The sequence below is a fragment of the Lygodium microphyllum genome, chromosome 13 (genome assembly GCF_053477565.2).
Source record: "Lygodium microphyllum isolate KBCC chromosome 13, Lygodium_microphyllum_v1.1.10, whole genome shotgun sequence".
Taxonomy (NCBI): Eukaryota; Viridiplantae; Streptophyta; class Polypodiopsida; order Schizaeales; family Lygodiaceae; genus Lygodium; species Lygodium microphyllum.
Genome location: NC_141147.1, coordinates 33,378,311 through 33,404,167, shown reverse-complemented (window position 1 = coordinate 33,404,167; position 25,857 = coordinate 33,378,311). Strand labels below are relative to the sequence as shown.

Genomic DNA, 25,857 nt, shown 5'->3' with positions numbered 1-25,857 from the left:
GCTTTGGGAGAATGCCGAAATCGGATAGAAGGTTTGAGACATAAGTAATTTGAGATTGTATTTTGGGCAATCTTTAGAAGTGCAAATTCAATGTAGGATTTGCTCTAAATCAACATTCCACATGGCCAACTTGTTTTGGGTCACAATATGCATGTTCTAAATCTCATTATGAAACAGAATTGCTGAGAATACATACATTTAATAGTTGTGGCATGTGAAACTCTTGCCCACAATTCACATTTAGTCCTTGCTGAATCATTTTTGAAGAAGAGTTGGTTGGGTTTTCGTATATACACTTTATTGTACTTACTGAACAATCAGGACTAAATAGGTGACTGCTGTTTCTGATGTCTAAAGATAAGCCTTCACCATGAATGCGATTCACTGAACTGGGAAATTTATAATTGCAAATCACAAATAATACGTATACTTTTTCTTCTATATGTTCACCTCAGATCTCAGCTTGTTCATAAGAGACATGGTAAGGACATGTTTAGTCTTCCTGTCGGTTATACTAGTTCACAGGATGTATTCCAGATTTGTTGCAAAATTTCCTACTTCTCAAATTTGTAGAATCACATAAGAGAATGAAGTATTCGTTTAACTGTTTATTTTGAACCTTGCGCTGGTTTTGTCTTGTTGCCCTCCAGACTCCTCTTTCTAACTTCTTTTTTTAAAAATATGCTAAACAGAAGCCAAAAAGGTTGACCAAGCATTGAATGACATATGCATTCGATTTCAATGCAGCCGTAGCACCTTACATGTGGTAAGTTACTATTTCACTGTTCTGCTCCATTCTCATTGTAATATAAGTTGCCAGATTACAAGGTTTCTTTGATGTCCTTTGAAGAGGGTGAGTTTATATATATCTTCTGTGCTAAAATGCCAATGTCAGTGTACAAGTTTTCTAATGGATAGGGAAGGAAAACCTTTTCTTCATAGAATATGAAACTTCCCTCATATATGCACACTGTGTAAATGGGTTTGCAAGTTCTTTCCTTGAATTGTGATGATCTTGAGTGAGAAAGAATTATTACACATCAGAAGATGCTAATTTGGTCCAAAATGTGATTGATTTGGTGAACTGATTCAGTTTGACATGGGAAAGAAATGTTTCAAGTTTCCATTGTACTTGCCTATTTTTCTCCACCTCTACATAGCTATGGATACACATTTGGATTAAGCAGTCCATTTACTTAGTTTATTCCGTTAACGCCAGAAATGTATCTTCAAGAGCATATACGCGAGTTTTTCCATCTGAAATATTGACACATTTTTTCACAATAAAAGTCTTCACACCAATTTTTTTTCTTTTTAGAGAAAAGTATGAGACAAACCTGTGTACCATGGTAAGTCCCTGGATATCAAATGTGATGTACAATACAATACCCATATAATGATACACCAAGAGAAGGGGTTGGGTGGGTGCGGAATAAAGTGAGTAATGATACAATGGCACCATGTGGTGCCTTCTTACCTAGCTCCATCTAGTCAAGGTTAGTGGTGTGTAAAGGGGGAGAGAGAGTGAGAGGCTTGAGAGAGAGAGAGAGAGAGAGAGAGGACAAGGTGAGATGGCGAACGTGAGAGTGAGAGGGTTGCGCCTTCCCACTGGCAGACGGATGTGACGCCTCTGTCCTTCTGTTCCTACCTACTTGTGCCTACCTTGCTTGCGACCATCCAACTATGCCTGTGCCATTGCGTCTGCATTCCACCAGGCTCCGCTCTCCGCATCAACAATCATTGACCTGCTGTGGCGGTTCTGCCCTCTGCTTCACACACGAAAAGACCTCCCCAGTCGACCTGCTCTCGTGTCTCCATCCTATGCTGCACGTTCATCTGCTCCGTTGATTGCTCCTCCTCTGCAAGTTTAGTAGGAGTTGCTTGCATTTGTAGAGACGTGATAACACTAGCAATCGTTGCTCCCTCCATCTGTAGCAACATTATCCCTGGTATCACAATAGCTAGCTTGGTAACCCTCAGCATTGATACGCAATGGAAACCTTTGGTCAGACGTCAATGCATTCTACGAGTGCCCCCCAGTCAAACACCTTGCGCGCCGTCCTTTTTGAGGAACAACTTCTTTCCATTTGTGCCACAAAGGTGGAATTGAAAGAAATAGTAATCTTTGGATAGGTCGTAGGACACTCTCCATTCAAGGCCTAGCTTTGGGATTGGCTTCACTTCACGCTATGCATTGGCACAACGCAGATTGTGGAGGCAGTTCTCATGGGCTAGGGGATCTTCATGGTTCGACTCACCTCCGCGAATGCAGTCCATGAGCTAGTGGATAGCTCACCTTATGCCTCCACGAAGGAGGTCATCTCTATGGTTCCCTGGTATAGTGGCTTCACAATGGAGAAGTTCGTGCTCCACAATAGGTTTCCTGGACACCTGGTTACCCTTCTATTCCTCATACTGGCGGTAGAGTATCGTCAGTTAGTGGAGGACCTTGGACGGCTTTTCAGCACAGTTCTTCCTCCCTCCTTCACAGATGAAGTGACAGCCGCAGGAGTCCCGAAGGTACGGGTGGCTGTGAAAGATACAAACAACATACCTAAGGTTCTTGAGATTGAGGCAAACAGACACTCTTTCAGGTAGCAGGTTATAGTGACAGGGCAGCTTGGTCAGTGCTTGCAATGCCATGACTTTGGGTATTAGGCATAGATTGCACGCGTTTCAGAGCCAAGGTAACTCAGTCAACAGACCCGTATGTGGATGCTAACGGTTTTACATGGGTCTAGTGACGACGGAGAAGGAGACGGCAAGGGGGGGCTTAGCTAGCCCCTCAGACATAGCCACGGCAATAGAGAGCAGGAGGGCAGGCGACGGGCCCCTGTTAGAATAACCTATAGCACCCCCCCTTGTCCCACCCAACAGGATCATAGGCCTCCACCCCCACCACCCACTGAGGCATCACAACCCACCCCACCCGAGATTCCCTAGCCCCCATCCCCATGGATCGCTCCCGGACCCTATCCCACACCCCCCCCCCCCCCTTCTGGGGCCACTCACCTTCCCTCACACCCGCCTCATACTTTGGATCACCCCACCACCCCTCACTCTTCCTCTTCCCCACTATCTCCCTCGCCAATCAACTCCTTCGATCTTCACCCAGTACATGTGTCCCTCCTCCATTCATTTTCCCCCTTTCCATAGGGAGTGACGAGCCTCACACACCCATATCTTCTCCTCACCAACAACCGAGCCCTCCCCCCCCCCCCCCCCACAACCATGAGCTCATTTGGCCTAGCCGCCCGTCACGCTTTCCCTCAACAGGAGCAATTGCTCCCGCGGGAGTTTTTCCACAGTTTGCAAGTCAAGGAGCGGCAAGGTCCATTTACTAGCATCATCGGATGGACCAAACTATCCTTTCTTCTTTCAGACCTCTCATTTAGGAGACTGGACAATGACACAGATAGAGGAGGAAGCGAGGGGCCAGGTTGCAAACTACATCTCCAAGTGGATGGGTGGAGGGCTAGCACTTTTTTCCCAGCAGTGGCTAGGGTGCATGATGGACATTAACTGGTGAGCTAGAGCCGAGGTCCCACATGTAGGCATTATTTTCGAGCCCCTATCCAATGGAGCTCACCAATGGATGTGATCAAGTGGTCCCTCGCACAGACTGCCCGCTTCTACCAGTCCACAGAGTCACGCCTCTCAGCCTAGCTGATAGACGCCCTGGTGGTACCGCTTGGAGCATCTATCACCCCCATGATCCGCCCAAGAGCCACCATGGGGAAATGGAGTTCACCCTCCAGGCCTACGGCCAAGCGTATTCGCATGCCTCATGGCTCTTCTTCTTCATCAGCAGCTTCCACACCGAACAGATGCTTGTTCGGTCTGTCACAGGTTTCCCCATGAGTCTACATCTAGCATCTTGGAACGTAAAAAACCTCCACTACAGTGGGATACATGGTTCTAGAAAATTGATTATTCGAAAGGAGTTGCAGCCTGCTCTTGCTGCATGGATCGACATCTTACTCCTTCAGGAGCACAAGCTTACCCCCTCCCAGGCTCATCCGGTGGGGAAGGTACTTCTAGGCAGCTCACACACCTACTGGGAGTACTCCATCGGTGCCCAGAGTAGGAGTGGAGGTGTATGCACCTCTATTGGCGTGAGCCTTACTACCTGTGTGCGAGACCACGGGACAATTGTGGTAGGGAGGGTCCTATGAATCAGATTGGATTTAGGGGACTCGTGCCTTGGAGTCCTCAATGTTTATGCTCCTACGGAGCTTAGGGCACATAGTAGGTTCTGGATGGAGATTGCAGCAGGACTTCTAGAGGTGGACTCTTGGATTGTTGGAGGTGACTTCAACAACCTGGAGGCCTTAGAGGACCAGCAGGGCAGAGGTAGAGATTAGCAAGGTATGGTAGGGGAGGAGTAGTAGGCATGGGAGGTCTTCCTCCTCGCAGTAGGAGCACATGATGCTTGGTGGGACCCAGTTTTCAATAGGAGGGAGAGGTCGTTGGACTTCTCTTGGGGATATAGGGAGCTGGGCGGAGCTCTTTTGGAGTAGTTGGACTAGTTCTATGTGGGAGAGTGGGGGTGCTCTCGCGGAGGCCAAGTAGGGCAGTTGGCTAGCACCACTTTGTCTGATCACTGCCTGGTTCTCCTCACTCTTGATGCTCCCGCTTCAGCCCATGACACGCAATCTTGTTGGATCCCAGAATCCATCTACAGGAGGGAGGAGGTGAGGAGGCAGATTGAGCAGCTCTGGACTAGAGAGTGGGATGGGGTGGACCGGATTGCAGAGGAGGTTGCAGAGGCCTTAGCCGAGTTGAGCAGGATCTGCCAGGAGGCAGCCCTACAGGCTAGGCAGCAGAGTTGGGAGGAGGAGAGAGCACTCCGGCGAGACCTAGCAGCCACTCAGAGACTACTCTAAGAGGCACCAGGGGATCCCACTCTCCACATGCATGAGGTGCGTGCATGGGCAGCCCTTGCCGGCCTTGAGAGGAGGCGCTTTGAGTTCTTCTTCCGTACCTCAGCAGCCTTTTGGGCGCAAAAGGGGGACACAATGTGTAGGGAGTTTTTTCAGGTGCATCAGCCTCGCACCTCTTAGGGGATTAGATTCACAGCTTTCGTGATCAGTATAGGAGGATTCGCTCTAGCCCAGATGAGGTGATGGAGATTGCCACTGACTTCTCTAGACAACTTTTTCAGCACGAGATAGTCTTAGCCATAGTATAGCGATGTAGGCAGTAGGTCTGGAATTGCATTCCGTCCCTTGTTACAGAGGAGATGGAACGCTCCCTCCTAGACCCCTTCACAGAGAAGGAGCTAGTTGAGGCCTTCAATGCACAAGATGGGCAGAAATTATCGGGAGAGGATGGTCTTTCTAAGGCTTTTTTCACTATCTATTGGGAGGTGGTGAAGGATCCCCTACTACTGGCCTTTCAGGAGATTTTCAGCTTAGGATGGATGCTAGGGAGTTTATCGGCAGGTCTTGTCAGTCTCCTCCCCAAAGGGGGAGATCGGTTGGAGCTGTCCCAATCACCTTGTTGTCAGTGGCCTATAAGGCCCTGGCCAAGATGATCGGGAGTCGACTCTGCCCTGTGCTTCCAGACACCATTCATGACACCTAGACAAGTTTTGTCTAGGATAGGAGCATCCTACACAATGTCTTCACTTTTTTCGAGGTGACCGAGTGGGCTAAGCACAATGGTCAGGCCTATGACAGGGTTGAGTGGGACTTCTTAGAGGGCACCATGGCGAGGTTGGGCATCCCCAGACATGGATCTGCGGTGTCCGGCAAGGCTGCCCTCTTGCCCCGTATCTTATTCCTACTCTTTGCGGAGGTGATGTTCTACTTCCTTCGCCCATGTGTGAGTGGGCTACGTGGCCTTCGACTTCCGATGAGGGAGGAGACTGAGCTGCTAGACTCAGAGTATAGAGATGATACTGCTCTTTATGTAGAGGATGATGAGCTGATGTTGGAGAGAGTGAGACTAGCTCTGGAGGTATTTTGCACAGTTGAAGCGAAAATCAACTAGCGAAAGTCAGTTTTCTTACAGATCCGGACTCTAGCACCGAGTGGGGTGTCCACTTGGGGTTCAGATGGGTGAGTAGGTTCCAGGTGGGATTCGACATCATAGTTGCCAGGAGTTTCCGAAACAGCGAAATGGAAACGGGCGGGAAACGGCAGAAACGGAGTTTCGGTCCCGACAAGAGACAAGAAACGACGAAAACAATTTAATGGGAAAAACATGTAAAATATAACAAACTAAACAGTTTCGTTAACCATTGTATACAATTGACCATCCAAATCCAAAGCAAAGATGAATATCATTTGATTTCTCCCACGGGCCACTCGGCCCTCTAGAGTCTTCATAAGTTCATAGACTCTTAACTATAGTCCATAACAATCAATTATTAGAGAACACTAATCAAATTAAAGTTCAAGAGAGATTACACAATACACATGCACTTGCCACCATCCATGTGTGTCTATATCATTTCAAAAAGAAGAATACAAGATACTGTGAACATGTGCAATCATGCATGGATAGTGGATCATCAAAGCAAAATACCAAAAAGATAAAGAGTTAAGGCTCAAGCCTCGATACAATCATGAATAGCTGAAATGTCTGAAACGTGTATGGAATCTAGACCCTGGAGTGACTACTCATCATCCTGATACTCGGCCTCTGCATCACTAGCAAATGCACTAGAAGAAGTAGAATCTAACTCAGAATGAGAGCTAGTAGAAGAGGGTGAGGCTGCAACTGCTGAAGTGCTAGCGCCATCCTGTCGCGAAGTGGCCCTCCATGAAGCTTGTGTGCGATGGGCAGGAGCTGACATCTCCTCATACAACATGGTGTAGATGTCCAACTCCTCACTAGGAATATTTGGTATGTCTTTCACCTTCTCTATGTCTACCTTGTCGACATTCACCTGGCGAGGTTCAAGAGAGGTAGAGGTGTGCTCAAGAAGGCCAAGGTTGGAGTGACAAAAGACCAGCCTCTCCAACTGAGCTGTGCTCAAACGATTCCTCTTCTTTGTATGGAAGAGGGCCCGAGTGCTCCAATTTCTTTCACATGTGCTTGAGTTGCAATCCTGTGAAAGAACTCGAATAGCAAGGCGTTCCTGTCACGATCCACAAGAAAAGAAATTTCAGATTGCACAACATTTCTAATGCGCAATGCATGAGCACTAAGTACTTAAAAGCTAGAGCCTCAGCCTAGAACTTACTAGGGTAGGTGCAGATGCCCCATATTTCTCCCACCAAGACATAGGCTGCAACTGTCTCTCTCGAAGCTAGGCTGTCGAGCGACCAAAGGAGAGGCTATGGTTATGAAACAGGAGAAGCTCATCCTCAAGCCTCGTGACCATCTGCAAATCTCTTTGCCCACTTCTCAAAGTACTCCTGAATACCGTTCTCTAGCTCATCATCAGCAGACTGATCCTCACTACGCCATAGGGGATGCAATACATGTGCAACTGCATGGATTGGTCTATGAAACCAATTCCATTGTGTCTGCCATACACATCGAAGCTCCTCGATCCTGGATTCAAGATGGGCAATTGAAGCTATGGTGGATAAACATATATTTCCAAACCATAAATGATAATATATATTTGCATAAACCATAAAAATCACTTACTTTCTACGAGGAAGACAGGTATTGTTGTCCAAGGCCTCTCCAATCTTATCCATGTACTCATAGAGTAGCCCCGATGCTCCCCTCCATATACGTAATGCGCAATACAGAATAGATGGGCTGGATTGATTTCACTAAGGCTTCAGCCTCCTCCCACCATCCTTGATCCATTACCATCCGTGAGAAAGATATGTGTTTTGCATCTTGGCCATCCTCCAAAGCACACCACTGTGCGTATCAAGTCCTTGCGCACTCGCACAAGCCTCTCCACAACAATAAACATATATGCAAACCTTGTGCTTGAGGGCTTGAGTAGCTCTAACTCAGTGTGTGAACGGTAGATACTTCGCACCTTAGGCCGCTTTGTGACAAAATGCACCATGGACTTGGCTGTTTAAAAAATCCTGTCAACCCAATCTAACTTCGCCAAGTCCTCCATAAGCAAGTCCAAAGGATGAGAAGCACATGGGGTCCACCTTATCTTCGGAAACTCAGCCTCAAGCATGCAACCCATGGAAACACAATTGGACCCATTGTCTATGACTACTTGAACCACATTATCTGCCTCTATCTCCATGATTGCCTTGTGTATATGCTGCCAAATATATGAGCCAGTGACCACTGTGCCAGCTGCCGAAGCATCAATGGCCCTCAAGAACATTGTCCCCTTGCAAGAGGAGACTAGAATGTTATAGACACTTCCTCTACATACATCAGACCACCCATCATACAAGATCGTGCAACCATACTTCACCCAAGTGGCCTTCAATGGCTGCAACTGAACCTCTATGCGGGCTTTCTCATTTTTAAGCTCTCTTGTCCGAATACCCTCATACGATGGCCCTTTCCACTCACATCCAATGGGGCTGACAGCCCTCATGGCTGATTTCCATCTCGGCGTGCGCAAGACATAGAAAGGAATGGCACACTGAATGAATAATCGAGTGAGCTCTCTAGTGGCCTCTGCAATGGCTTGCTTTTGAATACCCGCTTTGATACTAGCACCCTGCAATGAACCTTTTGTTGCCCGAGGTGTCCCGCGTGCTCCACCAGTAGAACCCCCTGTATGTGCACCACTCATTGTGTCAGACTCTGAAGCTCCTCTACCCCTCTTTATAGGACCTCCTGTTGCTGAAATTTCATCATCTCCATGGTTTCCCTTTCCTGTACTAGATGCTCCTGTAAGAGCCAAGTGGCTGAGCCTCCAATGCTCCATGGAAGCCTTAACATCAACAAGCACATGTTCACATGGACCAATGTCTTTGTTGGGCACATGGGCAAGACGATCTTTGATCCTTGTGGCTGCCCCTCCTCTTTGAATGCTGCAATAATTCCATTGCCACCGCTTGGAGCCACCACCACCTCCGTAAGCTTGAAGCACTGTGACATGACTCCATGCTTGATCCTTTGATATGTTGATTATTCCCGAATCCCACCTGAATCTTGAGTTTGCTACGTCGTGCGCGCGAGAGAGAGAGAGAGAGAGAGAGAGAGAGAGAGAGAGAGAGAGAGAGAGAGAGAGAGAGAGAGAGAGAGAGAGAGAGAGAGAGAGAGAGAGAGAGAGAGAGAGAGAGCGCAACTTGCAAGTGCCAAGGCCCAGACTCTAGTGCCCACGATTGTGTGTGTGCACTGTGTATGTGTGAGAGTCTAGAGAGAGAGAGAGAGAGAGAGAGAGAGAGAGAGAGAGAGAGAGAGAGAGAGAGTGAGAGAGAGAGAGAGAGAGAGCGCAACTTGCAAGTGCCAAGGCTTAGACTTCCAGAGTTGGAAAAATCTTTCCTACCACTTCTTTTTGCTATCCCGAATATGCCATATTTTATTGGCCTTTCCAATGACCCATAACTTGACCTCAACCATCTAATAATAGATATGATTAGATGACCTGTTCTCAAAATCATCAGGTAGCACAAACATTCAATCCCACCAAGGAGACGAGGGTTGTAAAGCAGGCAGTGGAGAGTACCTTAGAAGCTACTCCAGTAAGGACAACCAAATGTCATGATAGCCACGAGGCACCTGAAAGTATTGACGAATGCATTGGAAAGAATAAAGATGGGGCTGCCTAGGAATGACACCATCATAGATTGTATGCAACCCCAAGCGAGCCATCCGATTAAACTTATCTCGTTGCAGGTCTTTATGAGGCTAGTCCAACAACTTGGAGGTAGCTAGCACTTCTGTTTGTAGGGAGTTCTCCTCCTTACGAAGATTAGGAGGGCACCAAAGTGCAAAACACAAAGTCTCTTGCCAAGATGCAATCAAGTGAGAAACGAGAAAAGACTGGGAGACCTTAATAGGCCTTGTCGAATTTAGCACATGCCACCAAGAAACTTAAATAATTGTGCGACCATGTGAGATACTAGTCTTTTCAATAAAAAATTTTGCAATATCTGTCTAGGGATGACTCTGCACACATAAAGCCTGTAAAAGTGCTAGTCTCAACGCAACTATATGGAAATTAACATCCAATAAAGCTACTCCCTCCATCCTTTTAGGAGTAGTCACATGCCACCAAGAAATCCACACCTAGCCCAAAGGATTCCCTTTCTTTTTCCACGTAACTATATGGAAATTAACATCCAATAAAGCTACTCCCCCCATCCTTTTAGGAGTAGTCACATGCCACCAAGAAATCCACACCTAGCCCAAAGGATTCCCTTTCTTTTTCCACAACATGAAGCGGATAGGCGGAACCACTTCCAAAAGAGACTTCTTAGTCCAAGGAAGTAATGGTTCTTGTTTCTTTCTCTTGCGCTCCTTTGCAAAATCTCATGGAGAATGAGGAAGAGGAAGAGAGTGAGGATGGAAGCATTTTCCAATTTCTTGTGTGCCTTCTCTCTTGTGTGTTTTTAGAGCTTGGTTTCTTGGTGAGAAAGAGAGTTTCCTGGAGGTTTTTGTGGCCAACAAGCGTACTTGTAGCCTCTACTTGGCCGGTTTGTGGTTCATTTTGTGCCATGGCAGGGTGCTCTTCATTTGGTGCAGGTGGTCATGAAGCTTGCAAGAGAAAAGGATTTGCAATTGCATTTTGGCCATGGAAAGCTATCTTTCTTGGCTGCATTTCAAGACAAAAAAGTAAAGGTGTCAACTATTCTAGGCTTTCAAAGATCAAGAAGATAGAGGACAAGGGGTGAAGAAAATGAAGGATTATTGATTTTACTGGTTCATTGGCCTACTCCTAGTGACTATCACACATAATGGATGCCTTGTCTCCATGCCCACCATGTTTGTAGTCTCCTCAACCACTTGATTTTCTTCTCCTTTTCTTTCCACTGCATCTCCCTCCACCTCCTTTACACCCTCTTATTCCACACACACAGTACCAACCCTTTGATGTATTGCGCCTTCTGTGCCCATCTTCTACATCAACTCTAGTATCCGTTTTCATGCAGCAAGATTGATGGGCAACCATTTCTGACTCCTCGCCCTCCACAGGACAGTTGCATCACCATCATCTTATCTATCCACGTGGAGGGGCATTCGTTCGTCCTAAGACACATAATTTAAAACCAACCTTTTAACCTTTGATCTTAATGGCACAAAAACCTTTTCTATGGTTTTCATATTTAATCTTCTTAATGGACATTCATATGCAGATCTTATTCTATCTTCAATTCACTTATTTTCCACCAAGATTACCCTTCAATACGCACAATGATTTTTTGTATTTTCTTTTCAATTTTACCTTTAACAAAACCCACTTTCCTTCTCTTTTCCAAATACATTTTTCTAGGTGGGAGAACTCCAATGCATAATCTTTAGCAAGGGTATGCTCTATGTTGATATCTTTTTTCGGGTTTTATCTATATATTTTATGGTGTGGTTGTCTTTCCATCTATCCTAAGGGTGAAGTTGTTTTCATGTGCAAGCTAGTCAAGAGCCCTATCTTTCCAGTTTTACTTGTGGTTTAATTTTATATGCTTGTGACCTAGGCTCAACGTCCTAGCTATGTGTTTCTCTATTGTGTATTGTTCCCTTCCTTGTTTAATGGCAATTCAGAGATCAAAAAAGAAAATGAAGATTGATTATGAAGATGAAGATTTGCAATATTTGATCGTGGTTCTTCTCAAATTTGTTTGCAAGAACGCTTCACATTTTAGTATGGGAAGAATGACAACCTGAAAATGTGCAAATAAATGTACAAAAATGTGCTCATCATGGAAATACTTTTTGTAAAATGACATTTGGCATTATACTCTTTGCTCAAAATCATACATGAAGCAATGTAAAAATATGTATAATCCAAAGGCTCACATTTTAAAATGTTGAAAAAAAAGGGAAGGCCAAAGCTCCTTTTGTCCCATTTAAAAAATTAGGGGTCTCTAAGACCTTAGCCAATGTTTTTTTTTTTTTTTGGCAAATAAAATGTGGCTAATTATATTACTTCAGAAAAAACATGAATACAAGAAAGTGCTCATACTCAACAGACTAGCTGGAGTTGATGCAGAGTCACATATATATCAGATGTACAAGCCTCTTAGGGCGGTCTAGGGGGGATGGGGGCAAGAAGCCATGGAGGGGGAGTGTATCGCCATCTAGGGTTGCTTGCCTGCATCATGAAAAACAAGTCCTAGCCGCCCCAAGTGCGCATGAAATGACAGCGGAGCTCCTGACGAGCCTTGGACTCGACTTGCACGTGATCCCATCGGCCGTGGAGGGAGTGGATGATGGAGGTCGAGAGCTCTGCTAAGGTCGCCTGTACTGAAAGTCTCTCTCCGCCAAAAGCCTCCTGACACCACGTCTTCTAGATATGCCATCCAGTAAGACTCCCTATGATCTCCCATACCTCAGAGTGGTTTGCTGTGGGCTCCAATACCTGGAGGATGGGTAGAGCCTTCAAACCGACCACTGTGCACGACCTTGCCTCGATAATGAATATCGTGTCTTGCATCTCGGCCTCATACAGAAGGTGATGGCCTTGGCTGATTACTTGCTAGCTGAAAGCTCCCCATGAGATACATCCAAGGCTATGTGCTATACGGCGAAGGATGCAGCATGCTCCTCTCCACACGACCTGTGCCGCCTCACACGACCAAAGGCAGTGCTTTGGGGTTTCCAGAGACTGCTGTGTGCAGCGCTTACAACCTCCCTCCTTTTGCATTTGGGCAAGCCAACTTCCCACCGCCAAGCCTCCATGTGCCACTAGCCATAAGAAATACGATACCCTCCTCGGCCTCCAGCTATCCCATAGGCAGCGCCAAAAGGTCCGTAAAAAAGGCTCCGTGATACTGTGCTCTGCCTAGTGCCTGCTACGTGACGGCGCCCAATCCATATCCTTCTGCATCAATACGTATCTGTATGTGTTTGCCAATCCTGGCAATGTACTCCAGGAACCTCGGTGGCTTCTTGGCGACCGCAGTGGCTGGCCATAGCCACTCTCTTGGATCCCACTCTAGCTCATCAAGTGGCCTGCCCTCCCAGATCCAAAGGCGCCACTCCCTAAGCTCCTCCCAGAAGACAAAAGGGTCCAGTCGCCATGTCTTCCCCTGAAGGCCAATCACCTGGATCTTCCTCCATGAAAGGACAGCTATCCCCTCGTCCTACTGCCCTCTGTCTCAAGAGCGAGACGCCCCCCCTCCTGCATGGTGAAGAAGGTCCTAGGTGGAGCGCCGTCCCACTCTACCTGCCACCTGTAGGGGGATGCTTGCTGGTGAAAACCTAGCGGCCTTTACCTCCTCGGGCTCTATTCGCTCTCATATTGGGGGAGCAAGCCACTCCTGAGGTATTGTTGCGTCTATCTTCCTTCTGCTCAACTCCACTTCTCTCTGGAAGCCTGATACTCGCTGCAGCACCACCTCGTCCACCATCCTATACACCCCCTGCCATGTCTTGATGGTACGAGATGGGCCAGCCTCCCAACGAGCCCACTAGATGTGGGGGCGCTCACCAATCTGAGACCCTTCCCGATCTCTAACCTGGGGGTTCCAAATCACCGGCTGATGGTCTATCTTCTCCTGGCAGCGTGGGGGGCTCTGGATTAGGGCCTTACGAAGGCCTTGCAATACGCGGAGCAAGCTGCGTAGGAAAGGTAATTTGGGGGGGGTCATCTGGGCTGTTGTGAAGATCCATCTTAGGGACGGCCTTCACTCACCACCAAGCCTCAGTCTACAATCCTGAAGACCCTTCTGTAATAGGATCTTCTAGGTTTGCCCTCATGATGGAGAATGTCGGCGTTTGGGGCTTGTCACCTCCTATGGGGGGGGGGGATGGGTGGGGTGGGGGAGGGGGAGGGGTCACCTGTACTGGGTGGGGATCAAGGGCGAGGAGGGGGGGGGACTGGTCGGCGGAGGTGATGGAGGGGAGGGGGAGGATCGAGGGACAGTAGGGTGGTTAGAGGCACTCGGGGATGTGGGGGGAGGACCCGTAGCTCTGGGGGAAGGGGGGTATGGATTAGGGTTGGGGGGGGAGCTGTGGGGAGGGGGGAGGGAGGGGGTGGGGGTTGTGGGCCCTCGGGTGGGCGGCTTGTGACGCCTCTGTGGGGGGTGGATGTGTAGACCTGTGGACCTGTCAGGTAGAGCGAGGAGGGGGAGGACCACGTGGTGCTCTGCTGGGGGGGCGACTCTTGCCCTCCTGTTCCTTGTCGTTGCTGTGTCTGAGGAGCTGCCTGCGGCCCCCCTACCGTCTCCCTCTTTGTCGTCTATGTACTTTTGTGAAACTGTCCGTATCCACTTGTGGGCTTGTCGGCGAAGCCGCCCTAGCTCCGAAGTGCATGCACTCTGCTGCTTGGTGCCCAAAGTCATAGCAGCACAGGCACTGCCCTGGCTGCCTAGTCACAATGACCTGTTGCCCCCGAAGGATCGTCCGCCTACCTCAATCTCTAGGAACTGTGGAATATTCTTGGCCTCTTTCATTGCCACCCGTACCGTTGGGACTCTTGTGGCTGTCATTGCGTCCGTGAAAGAGGCAGGAAGGACAATGCCAAAGAGCCGTCCAAAGTTTTCCACCAATTGGCGATACTCTATTGCTAGTCCGGGAAAGAGAAGGGTGACCGAGTGCCGAAGTAACCTGTTGTGGAGCGCGAATGCCTCCACTATGAAGCCATTGTACCAAGGGACCATGTAGATGACCGCCTTCGTGGATGCGTAGGGTGAACTAGCTAGTAACTCACGGGCTACGTCTGCCGAGGTGAGCCGTACCATGAAGATCCCTTGGCCCATTAGAACCGCCTCCACGATTTGCGCTGTGCCGATGTGTAGTGTGGAGTGAAGCCAGCCTCGAAGAAATGGGCCCTAGATCGGGAGTGTCCTACTTCCTGACCAAAGATCGTTGTTTCCTTTAGCTCCAGCTCTGTGGCACGGATGGCTAAGAGCTGTTCCTCAAAGAGGACGACGTGCAAGGTGTTTGACGGGGGGGCACTCGCTGAATGCACGATCGTCTGACCAGGGGTTTCCATTTCCCGTCCCTACTAAGAACATACCAAACACGTTGCAGTGTTGCCATTCGCGGGGGGGGGGGGGGGGGGGGGGTTCTGTTTTCAGTGGTGAATAAGGTGCTGGTCTCCACTGGTGTCCTAGTCTCAGGGGATTTCTGGTTGTTAGCAGGTTTGGGGGGGTGCGATGGCTGTTGGGGGGCAGGATGGAGCATGTTGCGGCCAGACCGGGGGGGGGGGGGGGGGGGGGGAGGGGCAGGTGCGGTGGGCCCAGTTGGCAGATGACAGAAGGGGGGGAGGTGCACTGGCGGCTAGAGAAGGAGGGGGGCGCGCTAACAAGCAGAGGGTGGAGAGGTGCTGCAGCGGTGGGATAAACAAGGGGGAGGCGCAATGGTGGGACGGGAAACACACAACGCGTCGGTCGGGAGCTTCCTTAGCCAATGTATGCAATTTGAATTTATAATTAAAAAAAAGAAGGAAATGTGTCGGGTGATTTGAGAAGGTGGGTGGTTGAGGGGGGGTGTCGCTACAAAGGAGGGAGCAACTGGGGGGGGGGGGGTTTCTGTTTTCAATGGTGATTAAGGTGCTGGTCTCCATTGGAGTCCTAGTCCCCTGGGTGGCCGCAGGGGGATTTCTAGCTGTTAGTAGGTTGGGGGGGTGCAATGGCTATGGGGGGGCAGCAGGATGGAGCGTGTTGCGGCCAAACCGGGGGGGGGGGGAGGGGGGGGACGGGTGCGGTGGGCCCAATTGGTAGACGGCGGAAGGGGGGGGGACGCACTGGTGGCCAGAGGAGGAGGGGGTGCTGTGGCTACCGGGAGGGGGGAAGCATGAGGTGACAAGGCGGTGGGAGGGTAGCACAATGGCGGCGAGGGAGGAGGGCACGCTAACAGGCAGAGGGTGGGGAGGCGCTGTAGCAGCGGGATAAACGGGCGAGGCACGATGGCGGGTCGGGGAACACACAGTGCATTGGTCGGCAGCTTCCTTAGCCAATGTATGCAATTGGAATTTTATAATTCAAAAAAGGAAAAGAAGGAAATTTGTTAGGTGATTTGAGAAGGTGGTTGAGGGTGGTTGCAACCCCCTTTCCGCTTTATCTTCTCCTCTCACACTTCATTTCTCCCTCTCTCATTTCGGCACAATTCTCATCTTTCTTGTTCTTGTTTCTTTCTCTCTTCTGCTCTGCAAAATCTCACAGAGAATAAGGAAGAGGAAGAGGGTGAGGATAGAAGAATTTCCCAATTTCTTGTGCACCTTCTCTCTTGTGTGTCTTGAGAGCTCAATTTCTTCGTGAGAATGAGAGTTTCTTGCAAGTTTTTGTGGCAAGCAAGCGTAGTTGTAGCCTCTACATGGCCGGTTTGTGGTTCATTTTGTGTTGTGGCAAGGTGCTTTTCAAAGGGGATGGCAAGAAGGATGATGAGAAGACACTAGTCCTTATGAGGAGAAGTGTTGGTAGAAGTATCCCCATTTGAAGCCAAAGGATGGTTTGAAGGACTTAAAGGCTACCCCTACTACTATCAAGTCTGTTTTGGTGTATCTATTCGAGATTGAGGATACAACCCCTAGTTCCTCCACTAAGGAGAAGCCATGGCTCGTTGATAGTGGGGCCACTTCCCACATGACTTACTGATAGGATTGACTTTAGGATCTTGATTCTAGAGGGGATTAAGTCACCATTGGTGACGACTCTTCCATGCTAGTTCATGGAGTGGGACTATTTTCCTTTTGCCCATTGTCTGAGTTCCACAACCAAAGTCATTTATGTACCAAATTTGGGCTTTAACCCTCTTTCTATCCATGGTTTGTTGACAGAGCTAGATACTCGTGTGGTCTTCACCCAGGATGTTGTGACTGTTGAGGATTCTTCTACAGGTTCTATTCTTTGGCTAGATACTCAGGAGGGTGGATAAGCTCACTAACCTTGCCACATGGACTTCTCATGAGCTCGGACTACTTTGGTATGCCTGTTATGGGCACTTAAACTTCGACTTTGTATGCAAGGCTTCTTGGAAGAAGTTAACGAAGGATCTCCCAGATTTTCCTTCTTTTCACATCACCAGGGTTTGTGCACACCAACTTATGTAGACCTATGGGCATGGCCTCCCTTGGGAAGGCTAATTATTGGATATTGATTATTGACGATTTCAGCTGATATGTGTAGCCGTATTTCTTGGAGAGCAAGAGTGAGGCGTACTCCAACTTCTACGATTAAAAGGTGCTTGCAAAAATGCAAACTACTTTCAAGGTTTGAGGGGTACGAGCTAACCACATCGGTGAGTTTTGTTCTAACATTTTCTGAGTTTTGCAAGAATCACGACACTCAGTTGAAGTATTCCCATCTAAATTCACCATCAGAGAATAATGTGGTGGATTGCCAATCAAACCATGCTTGGGATGACCCAATCGATGTTGGTGCATCAAAGTCTACATCGCTCTCTTTGGGGTGAGGTGGTTGCTACAGTGGTGCATATCCCCAACAGGTCTCCTAGTTCAGCATTCTAGGATATGACTCCTTATGAGGCATTCTTTGGAAAGAAGCCTTTTGTGTCCTACTTTCACATCTTTGGATGCAATGCTTATGTCCATGCGAACAAGATGAAACAAGACAGCAAACTTCACTCACAATCAAAGAAGCTTATCTTCATGGGTAACAACACGACCACAAAGGGCTATAAGCTCTTTGACCCAAAGACCCGAAAGATTGATGTGAGTTGGGATGTGATCTTCAATGAGGTTGTGACCTCTGATGATCCCATTGATGGTGCTTCTTGTGCAAGTGGTTCTTTGTCATTGACTAACCCCCCCCCAACCCAACCATTAGCTCCACCCCTTCCTTTCAAGTTATCTCTTGGCACCCCTCCTTCATTTTTGACTCCTCCCCCTCCATCCCCTCCTCTTTCCACTTCCATTCCTCTTACACCTTTGATGGCTCCTTGTATTCCTTCTTTTTCAAGTATTTCTACTCCTTCCCCAACCCCTCAAGTGTCTCTTAGGGTTAATGAGTCGTCTGAGGAGAAGTCTTCTTCGTCTAATGAGGGGGATATATTGTTACCCAATGGGGGGTAGGCCCTATCCCAGATAGATGCATTGTAGGTACCGAAGGTCTGTGGGTTTCCCTCACAGCATGATAAGCCTATCACCATTGCTCGGTGGTATTGATGGCTCATGGAGGATGCAAGTGTTACTCACTTTTTCTATGACCCTTTCAAGCCCACACAGATTAGCCAAGATATAGGCCTAGCGGGATAGTTCATTCTATGTGAACTATGCTCTTATGTCACAAATTCTTCAAGATCATGAGCTTATTATAGTTGATGAGGCTCTTGGATAGGATATTTGACATTGTGTTATATAGGAGGAGCTCAATGCAATTAAGCATAATCAAACTTGGAAGTTGGTTTTGTGTCTATGGAAGTACAAGATGATTAATGTTAAGCGGGTTTTTAAGACTAACTATCTACCTGATGGCTCCTTGTACAAGCATAAAGCTAGGCTTGTTGCCAAGGGTTTTACACGGCGTATAAGTTTGGATTATTCGAAAACTTTTGCACCTATAGCCCATATGTCTACTATTTAGGCTAATTTGGCTCTTGCAGCCCATCACCACTGGTCTATTTTTCAAATGGATGTGAAACTTGCCTTCTTGAACGACATACTTGAGCAGGAGATATATGTTTCACAACCTTCTAGATTTTTTTAATGCAAGGGAAGGAGGATCATGTCTACAAATCAGATAATGCCCTCTATGGCCTAGAGTATGCTCTTAGGGCTTGGTACTAGAGGATTGATCGATTCTTCATATAGAGTGCTTTCCATTGATCACACCATGACCCCAACCTTTATTATAAGGTTATGGGTAATAGATGTGTCTCGGTCAATTGTATGTGGATGACTTGATTATCATAGAGAGTGACTCATAAGAGGTTGGTCGGACTCACGAGATCTTGCGACAAATGTTCGACATGATGAACCTTGGGATCCTTCACTTCTTCCTTGGTTTGGAGATCTATTAGATGGCACATGGGATTTTCATCTCCCAACACAAGTATATCTTCGAGCTTCTTTCAAAGTTTGGTATGATTGATTGTTGGCCTATTTCTGGTCCCATGAACCCTAAGTCCAAGTTGGTTATTACTGAAGATCCCCTTCCTAATGGTACCAGGTACACGTGTCTTGTTGGATTACTCATTTGGCTTGTTCATACTACGCCAAACGTATCTTTTGTGGTAGCATTGTTGTCTTCTTTCATAAAGACTCCTATTCAAGCTCACTGGCAAGCTACTTTGCATGTGTTGTGCTACTTATAGGGGACTTGATCCTACGGGATCATGTATGGAGAGAGGGCCACTCTTGCTTGATGGAGTGACTTAGATTGGAAAGGTGATGTGACGTGTATACGCTCCACTATGAGTTTTTCTTTCTCCTTTGGATTGGGAGCTACCTCACAAAGTAGTAAAAAGCAATCTATTGTGGCCTCATCTTCTATGAAGGGCAAGTATCTTGCACTATGTTCTATAGCTTAGGAGGCAATTTGGCTCCATCACTTGTTGGCAAAGATTGGCTTTTCACAAACAAGACCCACATCATTGTGCATGGATAACTAGAGTGCCCTAGCTCTAGCAAAGAACCTTGTGTTTCATGCTCACACGAAGCACATAGAGATCCAGTACCACTTTGTTCAAGAGCAGATCGTGGATTTTGAGTTAGTGGTGGCTTATTGTCGCACAAAGGACAATGGAGTGGATCTCTTCATGAAGCCTCTTCCACAGGCTTCTATACTTCATCATATAAGATTGTTGGGTCTTCAGACACTCCCAGGATCTAAGAGGGGGTGTTAGCCGGCCATTTTATTCTATCAGTTTGTCATCTCCTGATTGTGAGCTCTGTTAGAGTTTGAAAGAGACATTGTTGTAACTATCATTTCCACGTAGTTTTGTGTGGATTGCTTTCTCTATCAGTTTCACACTGCATGAGCAGCTACTTTTCCTTGCCTTGGCCATGATTCTACAGCCCTTGATGATTGCAATCTGTCTAGGAGTGCCACATCAACATTTTCACCTCCAGTTTAGGCTGATCACCCAGATTTAGCTGGCCGACTGCATTTATGGATCTTCCCTGCAGTTGGTCGGCCAGATTTGGAGATATTTGGCTATTTATAGCCGAGCCACTAGTTGGGACAGATCATTTTTTTGTTTACTGCAGGTTGCACACTATGTCTTCGTCTCTGTCTCCGGTGCTGCCATCATTTTCAGCCTGATCTGGTTCCCTCATTGATGCTTTAGGCTGCGTGCAGGGACTAATCAGTCCATCATTGTATTCTGCTTTCTTTCCAGATTCAATGCACTTTTCTCTTCCATGCCTGTTGTCTTTCTCTTCTCTTCTCTCTGTGTTCGTGTTTCTCATCTGTTGCACACTCTCACACCACTGCCCAAAGGGATGTGTTTTGCTCCTTTCATAGAGCAGCTCTTTCTTTGTCATCAACACCTGTGTTGGAAGGAAAATGTTTCGCTCCCTTCACAATGCATATTCCTTCCAAGTGATGCCACTTGATCAACTAGGACAGTGTAGTTATCTCCAAGCTCTACTCCATTGTATCAGCACGATTTAGTGTTCATCATTTGTCACGCATCTTCTCCTTCATTGTTTTTGAGTTTCTCTGTCTCTGTGTTTGCCGCACACTATGTTTCTTCCCGCAAACCCTACTGTTTCTTGACATGGAACTCTTGACACCTAGCATATGGCATATTATGAATTTATTGGCACAAATATGCAAGGAGGAGATTATTTCCAACACTGCCCATGGAGAATGCAGCACCATGAATATATCATCATGAGGACCACACTCCCCACAGATTCATGGTGCACACAGGTCCAGTCCACAGTAGAGCACACTGGCCTCCTGCTGCTCACACAAACCAATCAATCACTAATAAATCATTCAAAGAGAGTGTTCCAACCAACTGTAAGAAGGAAATTGCAGTCCTGGACAGAAGTTTAAACTCTGAGATAGTGCATGTGACAAGCACTTGTACTAATTCAAGAATGTGAATCTAATAGCCATTTTCTGAGATTTGTAGCACATGACTGGTCTGTGGTACCAAGTTGAGCCTTCAGTTTCCTCCACTTCCAGCCTTTTGGTTTATGAGGCACCAGATGCACAGATATACACTGCAAGTACTTTTCTCAAAGACAATACGCTCTCACATGAAATGTATTACTGTTTCTGCCCTCTTTATCTAAGCTTTACTTTATAAGTACAAATAGTTTTATATAGGGCGGAGATTCTTAAATCTGTCAGTTATCATATCCAAACCTTCTAGTTTTTTTCTGTGATAAGCAAGCTTTGTGGAACCATGGATAGGAGGACTGAGACTGAGCATTACTTTTTGTTGGCAATAAGTATTCACATAAATGTTGGCATTAACCTAAAGGACTAATTTGGTGACTTCTTTCTTTTCTGGTTCTGCTCAGTTAGGTTTTTCCTCTTCCTTATGATTGTTTCTTTGATTATTCTTGCAGGTTGCTGTGAGTAAAGGGTAAAAAAAATTGCATTAAAGGAACTTTGCAAAAAGAATATGAGAGAATCTTCACGACTTTGTTAACCAGTACAATGTTCACAGTTTGGTAATGGGATGGCTTGGCTACATTTATGATGATCAAAGGATTGATTGTATGAAGTACAGCTGTACTGTAAGTCAATGTTGTGGCTCTTTTTTTAAGTTTTCGGCTCATGATTTGAGCACCTGATCCATTATATTCTCAGAAGGTTGTGCATATTTCTGCACATGTTATTTTTCAGGGTTTTCCAATACCAGTTCATACGAGTCTTGTCCAAAGTATCCTTTTCAAACTGGTCACCTACTAATAGCAGGAGTTGATGTTGTGCTCAAAATGGTATCATTTACAGTGTACAGTGATGAATTCCTTTGCAGTCTAAAAGCATCTGTCACTCTGCATCTGGAATCAGCATATGATGAGTTGAGAAGCCCTTCCTACTGCATTGAATTGTGTGTGCAAATTGCCTCGATTTTATTTTGAAAAACCTGTTAACTTTAGCCTCTTCATGGTCTTTAGAACTGGTAAAGTATAAATTATATGCTAGCATGCCATGAAAACAGAACACTAAGTGTACTAGAGTAATCCTCCTTAATGTGTTAAAAGACATAAGGAGTGTTGCCAAATACATACTGCTGGTAGAGAAAGAGACAGGTAAGATGCGTACATAGTTTTACAAGCTTTGGTCTCATAGACCGACCTTACAAGCAGCTACTGTTTCGTTTTTCTGCTACAGTATTTCAACGGCTTGCGAATGATGGATTTTGTGTCAAAAATCCTTGTATTCTCATATCTGTAAGGCACCCCAATCTTCTAGCTTATTGTTATCACAGCGTATCACCACCAGTGTTTCTTGTCTAACTGTCTGCTGAGATGATTACAGATGTTCAAAAATGATTGAGCTAATTTTTCACGTTGTGTTATTACCTGACCTGGTCTACTTGGGAGCTTATCTTGTTTTACCTCGTATAATAGAACGCTCTAGGAAATGGGCCATATGATGCACTCTTAGATGTTAAATCTTGAGACTGAATTCTACGCTTGGATTTCTTCAAGATACAGCTTCAAAGGTTGTATATGACTTATCTAGATATGGTCACATGAATTCATGAAATAGTATGACAGTTACGATCTATTTTAGGATGAGTTGATCATCCTGGACGGAATCCAAAACTTTGAAGGGAAATTTTGCACATTCAAATGTTGATAGTAACAGTTTTCGTAAATTGACTGTATGGACATGCTGTTTGTTGTTTGTGGGACCTAAAGGGGCACACTGAATTTCTAACTCTTACGAATTTTAATGCCCAACACAACTTTACCCCATGAAGTATCAAGTACCTAAATAAATTCTAGATGACTAAAAGCATCGTATGGTTTTTTTCTCCTTAACTCGGAAGGAACAGTTAATGCGTTCAATTATCTACCCACTTAACATTATAATTATGTACGTTTTACTTTTAAACATTCTAATCACTACTAAGTTACTGAGATCATCTGGTAGATCTTAAGAGGGTTCCATCCTTGGAGCCTTCAAATAGATCTACACTTTATATGCTATTCTCTATCTGGGGGCAACGGCATCTGGATGATATTTTACAACTCCTTGCTTCTCATTTTCCTGCCATCGCCTACTAGTGCTCGTAAACCTGATTGGAAACTAGCCAAGTCTATGAAAGCCAGTTTTCCACAGTCCAAATTGTTGTGGGCTTCTCTTTCAACTGGGCAACTAGACCTAGTAACGAGGTGTGGCTATTATTGAATAGATGATTATTGGACTGATGCATTGAGAAATGGAACCTCAATTTTGAAACTGCTTAATGACTTCTTCCCAGGGAAAAGGTTATCCAGATGTCGCAACAAGAATGTAAATGGACTCCCCATCACCCTTGTTTTAGTAGTTACACATAGTTTGAAACTGTATGCTGATCTCTCTTTTTGGAACAGGTTTCTGCGGCTTCTTAGCAGTGAACTTGATTTACCAGTTTTTGGATTGGTGGATTGTGATCCCCATGGTCTGGATATTCTTCTGACTTACAGATTTGGTTCCCTGGTGAGATTACATTCCCTTTGAGCTTCCTTTTTTGGAGTGGCTGGTTAATATTAAACTCCTTTTCTTTTTTGGAAAGCATAAAGGTTTCTTCATTAATTGGAACCACATGTACAATCTGTCTTTGTGCATTTCCTTGAGTAGACGATGGCGTACGATGCCAAGGCTTTGGCAACACCAGAGATTCACTGGCTTGGTGTATTTTTATCTGACTGTGATACATTTGGAGTACCAAAGGGTTGTTTTCTTCCATTAAGCACCAAGGGTAACTCTCAAGCCATGTTTACCACCATGCTAACGTTTTTTGCCAAGTTATTTTGGTAAGTTTCAAGAGGAGTTCCCGGATAGATAATTTAGTTAATTTTTCCAGATAAGCAAAAGGCAAGGTCAATATTACAGCGCCATTATGTAAAAACTTGTGTGCCTTTATGGAGGTATGTTGTGTTGATTACAATTGGTTTTGGATGAACGAACCTTTTTTTTTTTTTTTTTTGGCATTGTCTTGTGTTAATTCAACTGGGTTTGGACGAACCAACCTGCTTTCTTTGCAGTGAGCAAATTGGGGCCATGCTACAACAAGGCGTCAAGCTTGAGGTTGAAGCAATTGCAGCTGTTTCTTTCTCCTTTCTAGCAGAAGTTTATCTACCTTCGAAGATAAAGAATGGATGTTATCTGTAACAAGGTGAAAAGAGCTTGCCGTATTTAATGATAGTAAGTATATGGAAGCATTTGGCTAGTAAGAGTAAAAATGCGAATGTTGTATTACAAAGAAATTGCATCTACGAGTGAAGGACAGGGGCTTGGGATCCGACGACTATGCTGGTGGTTGCTGGCTGTAGATTCAAGTTCCAGCAGCATCGCCATTGACGTAAGGGAGGTTTGATTTTCTTTCTATCACCAGCGATTCAGCGACTTGCAAAAACTCGGCCAAGAGTTTCCAACCTGCATGGGGATCACTTGGCGTAATTCACCTCTTAGACTTCCTGAAGCACTAGTGTCTTTACCGGAGCACCTGCTTGGCCTTCGCTTCTCATGGTATTATTCATCCACTTGTAAGGATAGGACCTTTGAGTGAAAATCAGGCATCATACGAACAATCACGTTTTAAAAAGCTACGTCACATTTTCATCTCTTTAAGGAGGCCCAATATATGCAGAGACGCGTATGATGTGCAGATTCAAGCACGGATTGAATTCAATGTGCCTTTAGCTCTCTATTTGACACGTGTCATGTGCAGCTATCTTCAAGCATGATCCCCTTAGTAGTCATTAGAATTTAGCAATTGAGACTTCAAGGAAGAACACTTGACGCCAATCACCATGCCCACAAGGGTTTAGTTTTATTGATTAGGTGGAACATTTTATTCAAAAGCTTGAGCTGCGCATATTAGTATTGCCATGGCACACTTGGAGACTCAACTCACGTAATGGACTCTTAAGCGCATCACTTTTTTTTAAAAATGACTTATAGAATTTGGGCACGTAAGGCTCATTTCATAATGGCATTCATGTGGCATATCATTTTTTGTATTTGGTGCTCTTTCTTCATTTATGGAGAGTTAATGGGGATTAGGTTTCTTCCTTTCCAATATATAATAATGCTATTTTGGATACCTTGGTGTAGCAAACAACTAGGAAGGCATGATCTTCGAGTATTGGGTCATCCCATATATGCATGATTTTATCTCCATAATCATAATAGTTTATATAATTATAGACCCAGTCCATTAATATAGTCAATTATGCACTATTTGACTTAGTAGAGTGCTTTGCTTTATATTATGTCATTGTAAAGAGAAAAAACGGAGAAAGACAAAATTTATAAGAATTAGACAAGAAAGAAAAGAAAATAAAGAGGATTCTTTTTTAACTTTGTTAATGGAGAGAGAGAGAGAGAGAGAGAGAGAGAGAGAGAGAGAGAGAGAGAGAGAGAGAGAGAGAGAGAGAGAGTGTGTGTGTGTGTGTGTGTGTGTTTGGAATTAGATATTAGGGGTATTTCCAAGAGCTTGTGAAATATATTATCTACCACACTCAAAAGAAACTAAATTTTATAAGGATGTATATTTTGATTAATTTTATGAAAAAAACATATATGAATTGCAATTTTGAATGACTGTAATATGACCTTGAATATCTTGGCCTCCATCTCTCTTGGTCTTGAGTAAGCTTTTCCTCACATGTGTTATGCATGTTTGGGATAATAGTTTAAGCAGGTTTCTCCACCATATAACTCGTGACATAATAGAGGTTGATTTTGGAGGTTAAAATGGAGGAGGAGCAAAATCAAGCAA

The 25,857-nt window shown here is 45.6% G+C and overlaps 1 protein-coding gene and 1 pseudogene across 4 annotated transcripts; one reads left to right on the top strand and one right to left on the bottom strand.

Moving 5' to 3' along the window:
- Nucleotides 1-692: 692 nt before the first annotated feature.
- ATSPO11-1 (Spo11/DNA topoisomerase VI, subunit A protein) lies at nucleotides 693-25,095 on the top strand. Of its 4 annotated transcripts, none has more exons than XM_087690929.1 (11): nucleotides 693-766; nucleotides 21,482-21,652; nucleotides 21,762-21,798; nucleotides 22,124-22,171; nucleotides 22,254-22,312; nucleotides 23,353-23,384; nucleotides 23,465-23,570; nucleotides 23,712-23,832; nucleotides 23,938-24,001; nucleotides 24,119-24,249; nucleotides 24,407-25,095. In XM_087690929.1, the coding sequence occupies exons 2-10, from the start codon at nucleotides 21,590-21,592 to the stop codon at nucleotides 24,243-24,245; spliced, it is 657 nt and encodes a 218-aa protein (XP_087547055.1). In that variant the 5' UTR covers nucleotides 693-766; nucleotides 21,482-21,589; the 3' UTR covers nucleotides 24,246-24,249; nucleotides 24,407-25,095. The 4 variants fall into 4 exon arrangements, with proteins under 4 accessions (XP_087547055.1, XP_087547054.1, XP_087547053.1 ...); XM_087690928.1 differs by having other exon boundaries at nucleotides 24,338-25,095; XM_087690927.1 differs by having other exon boundaries at nucleotides 24,119-24,278.
- Nucleotides 6,623-8,593, bottom strand: LOC148026490 (uncharacterized; annotated as a pseudogene).
- Nucleotides 25,096-25,857: the final 762 nt, after the last annotated feature.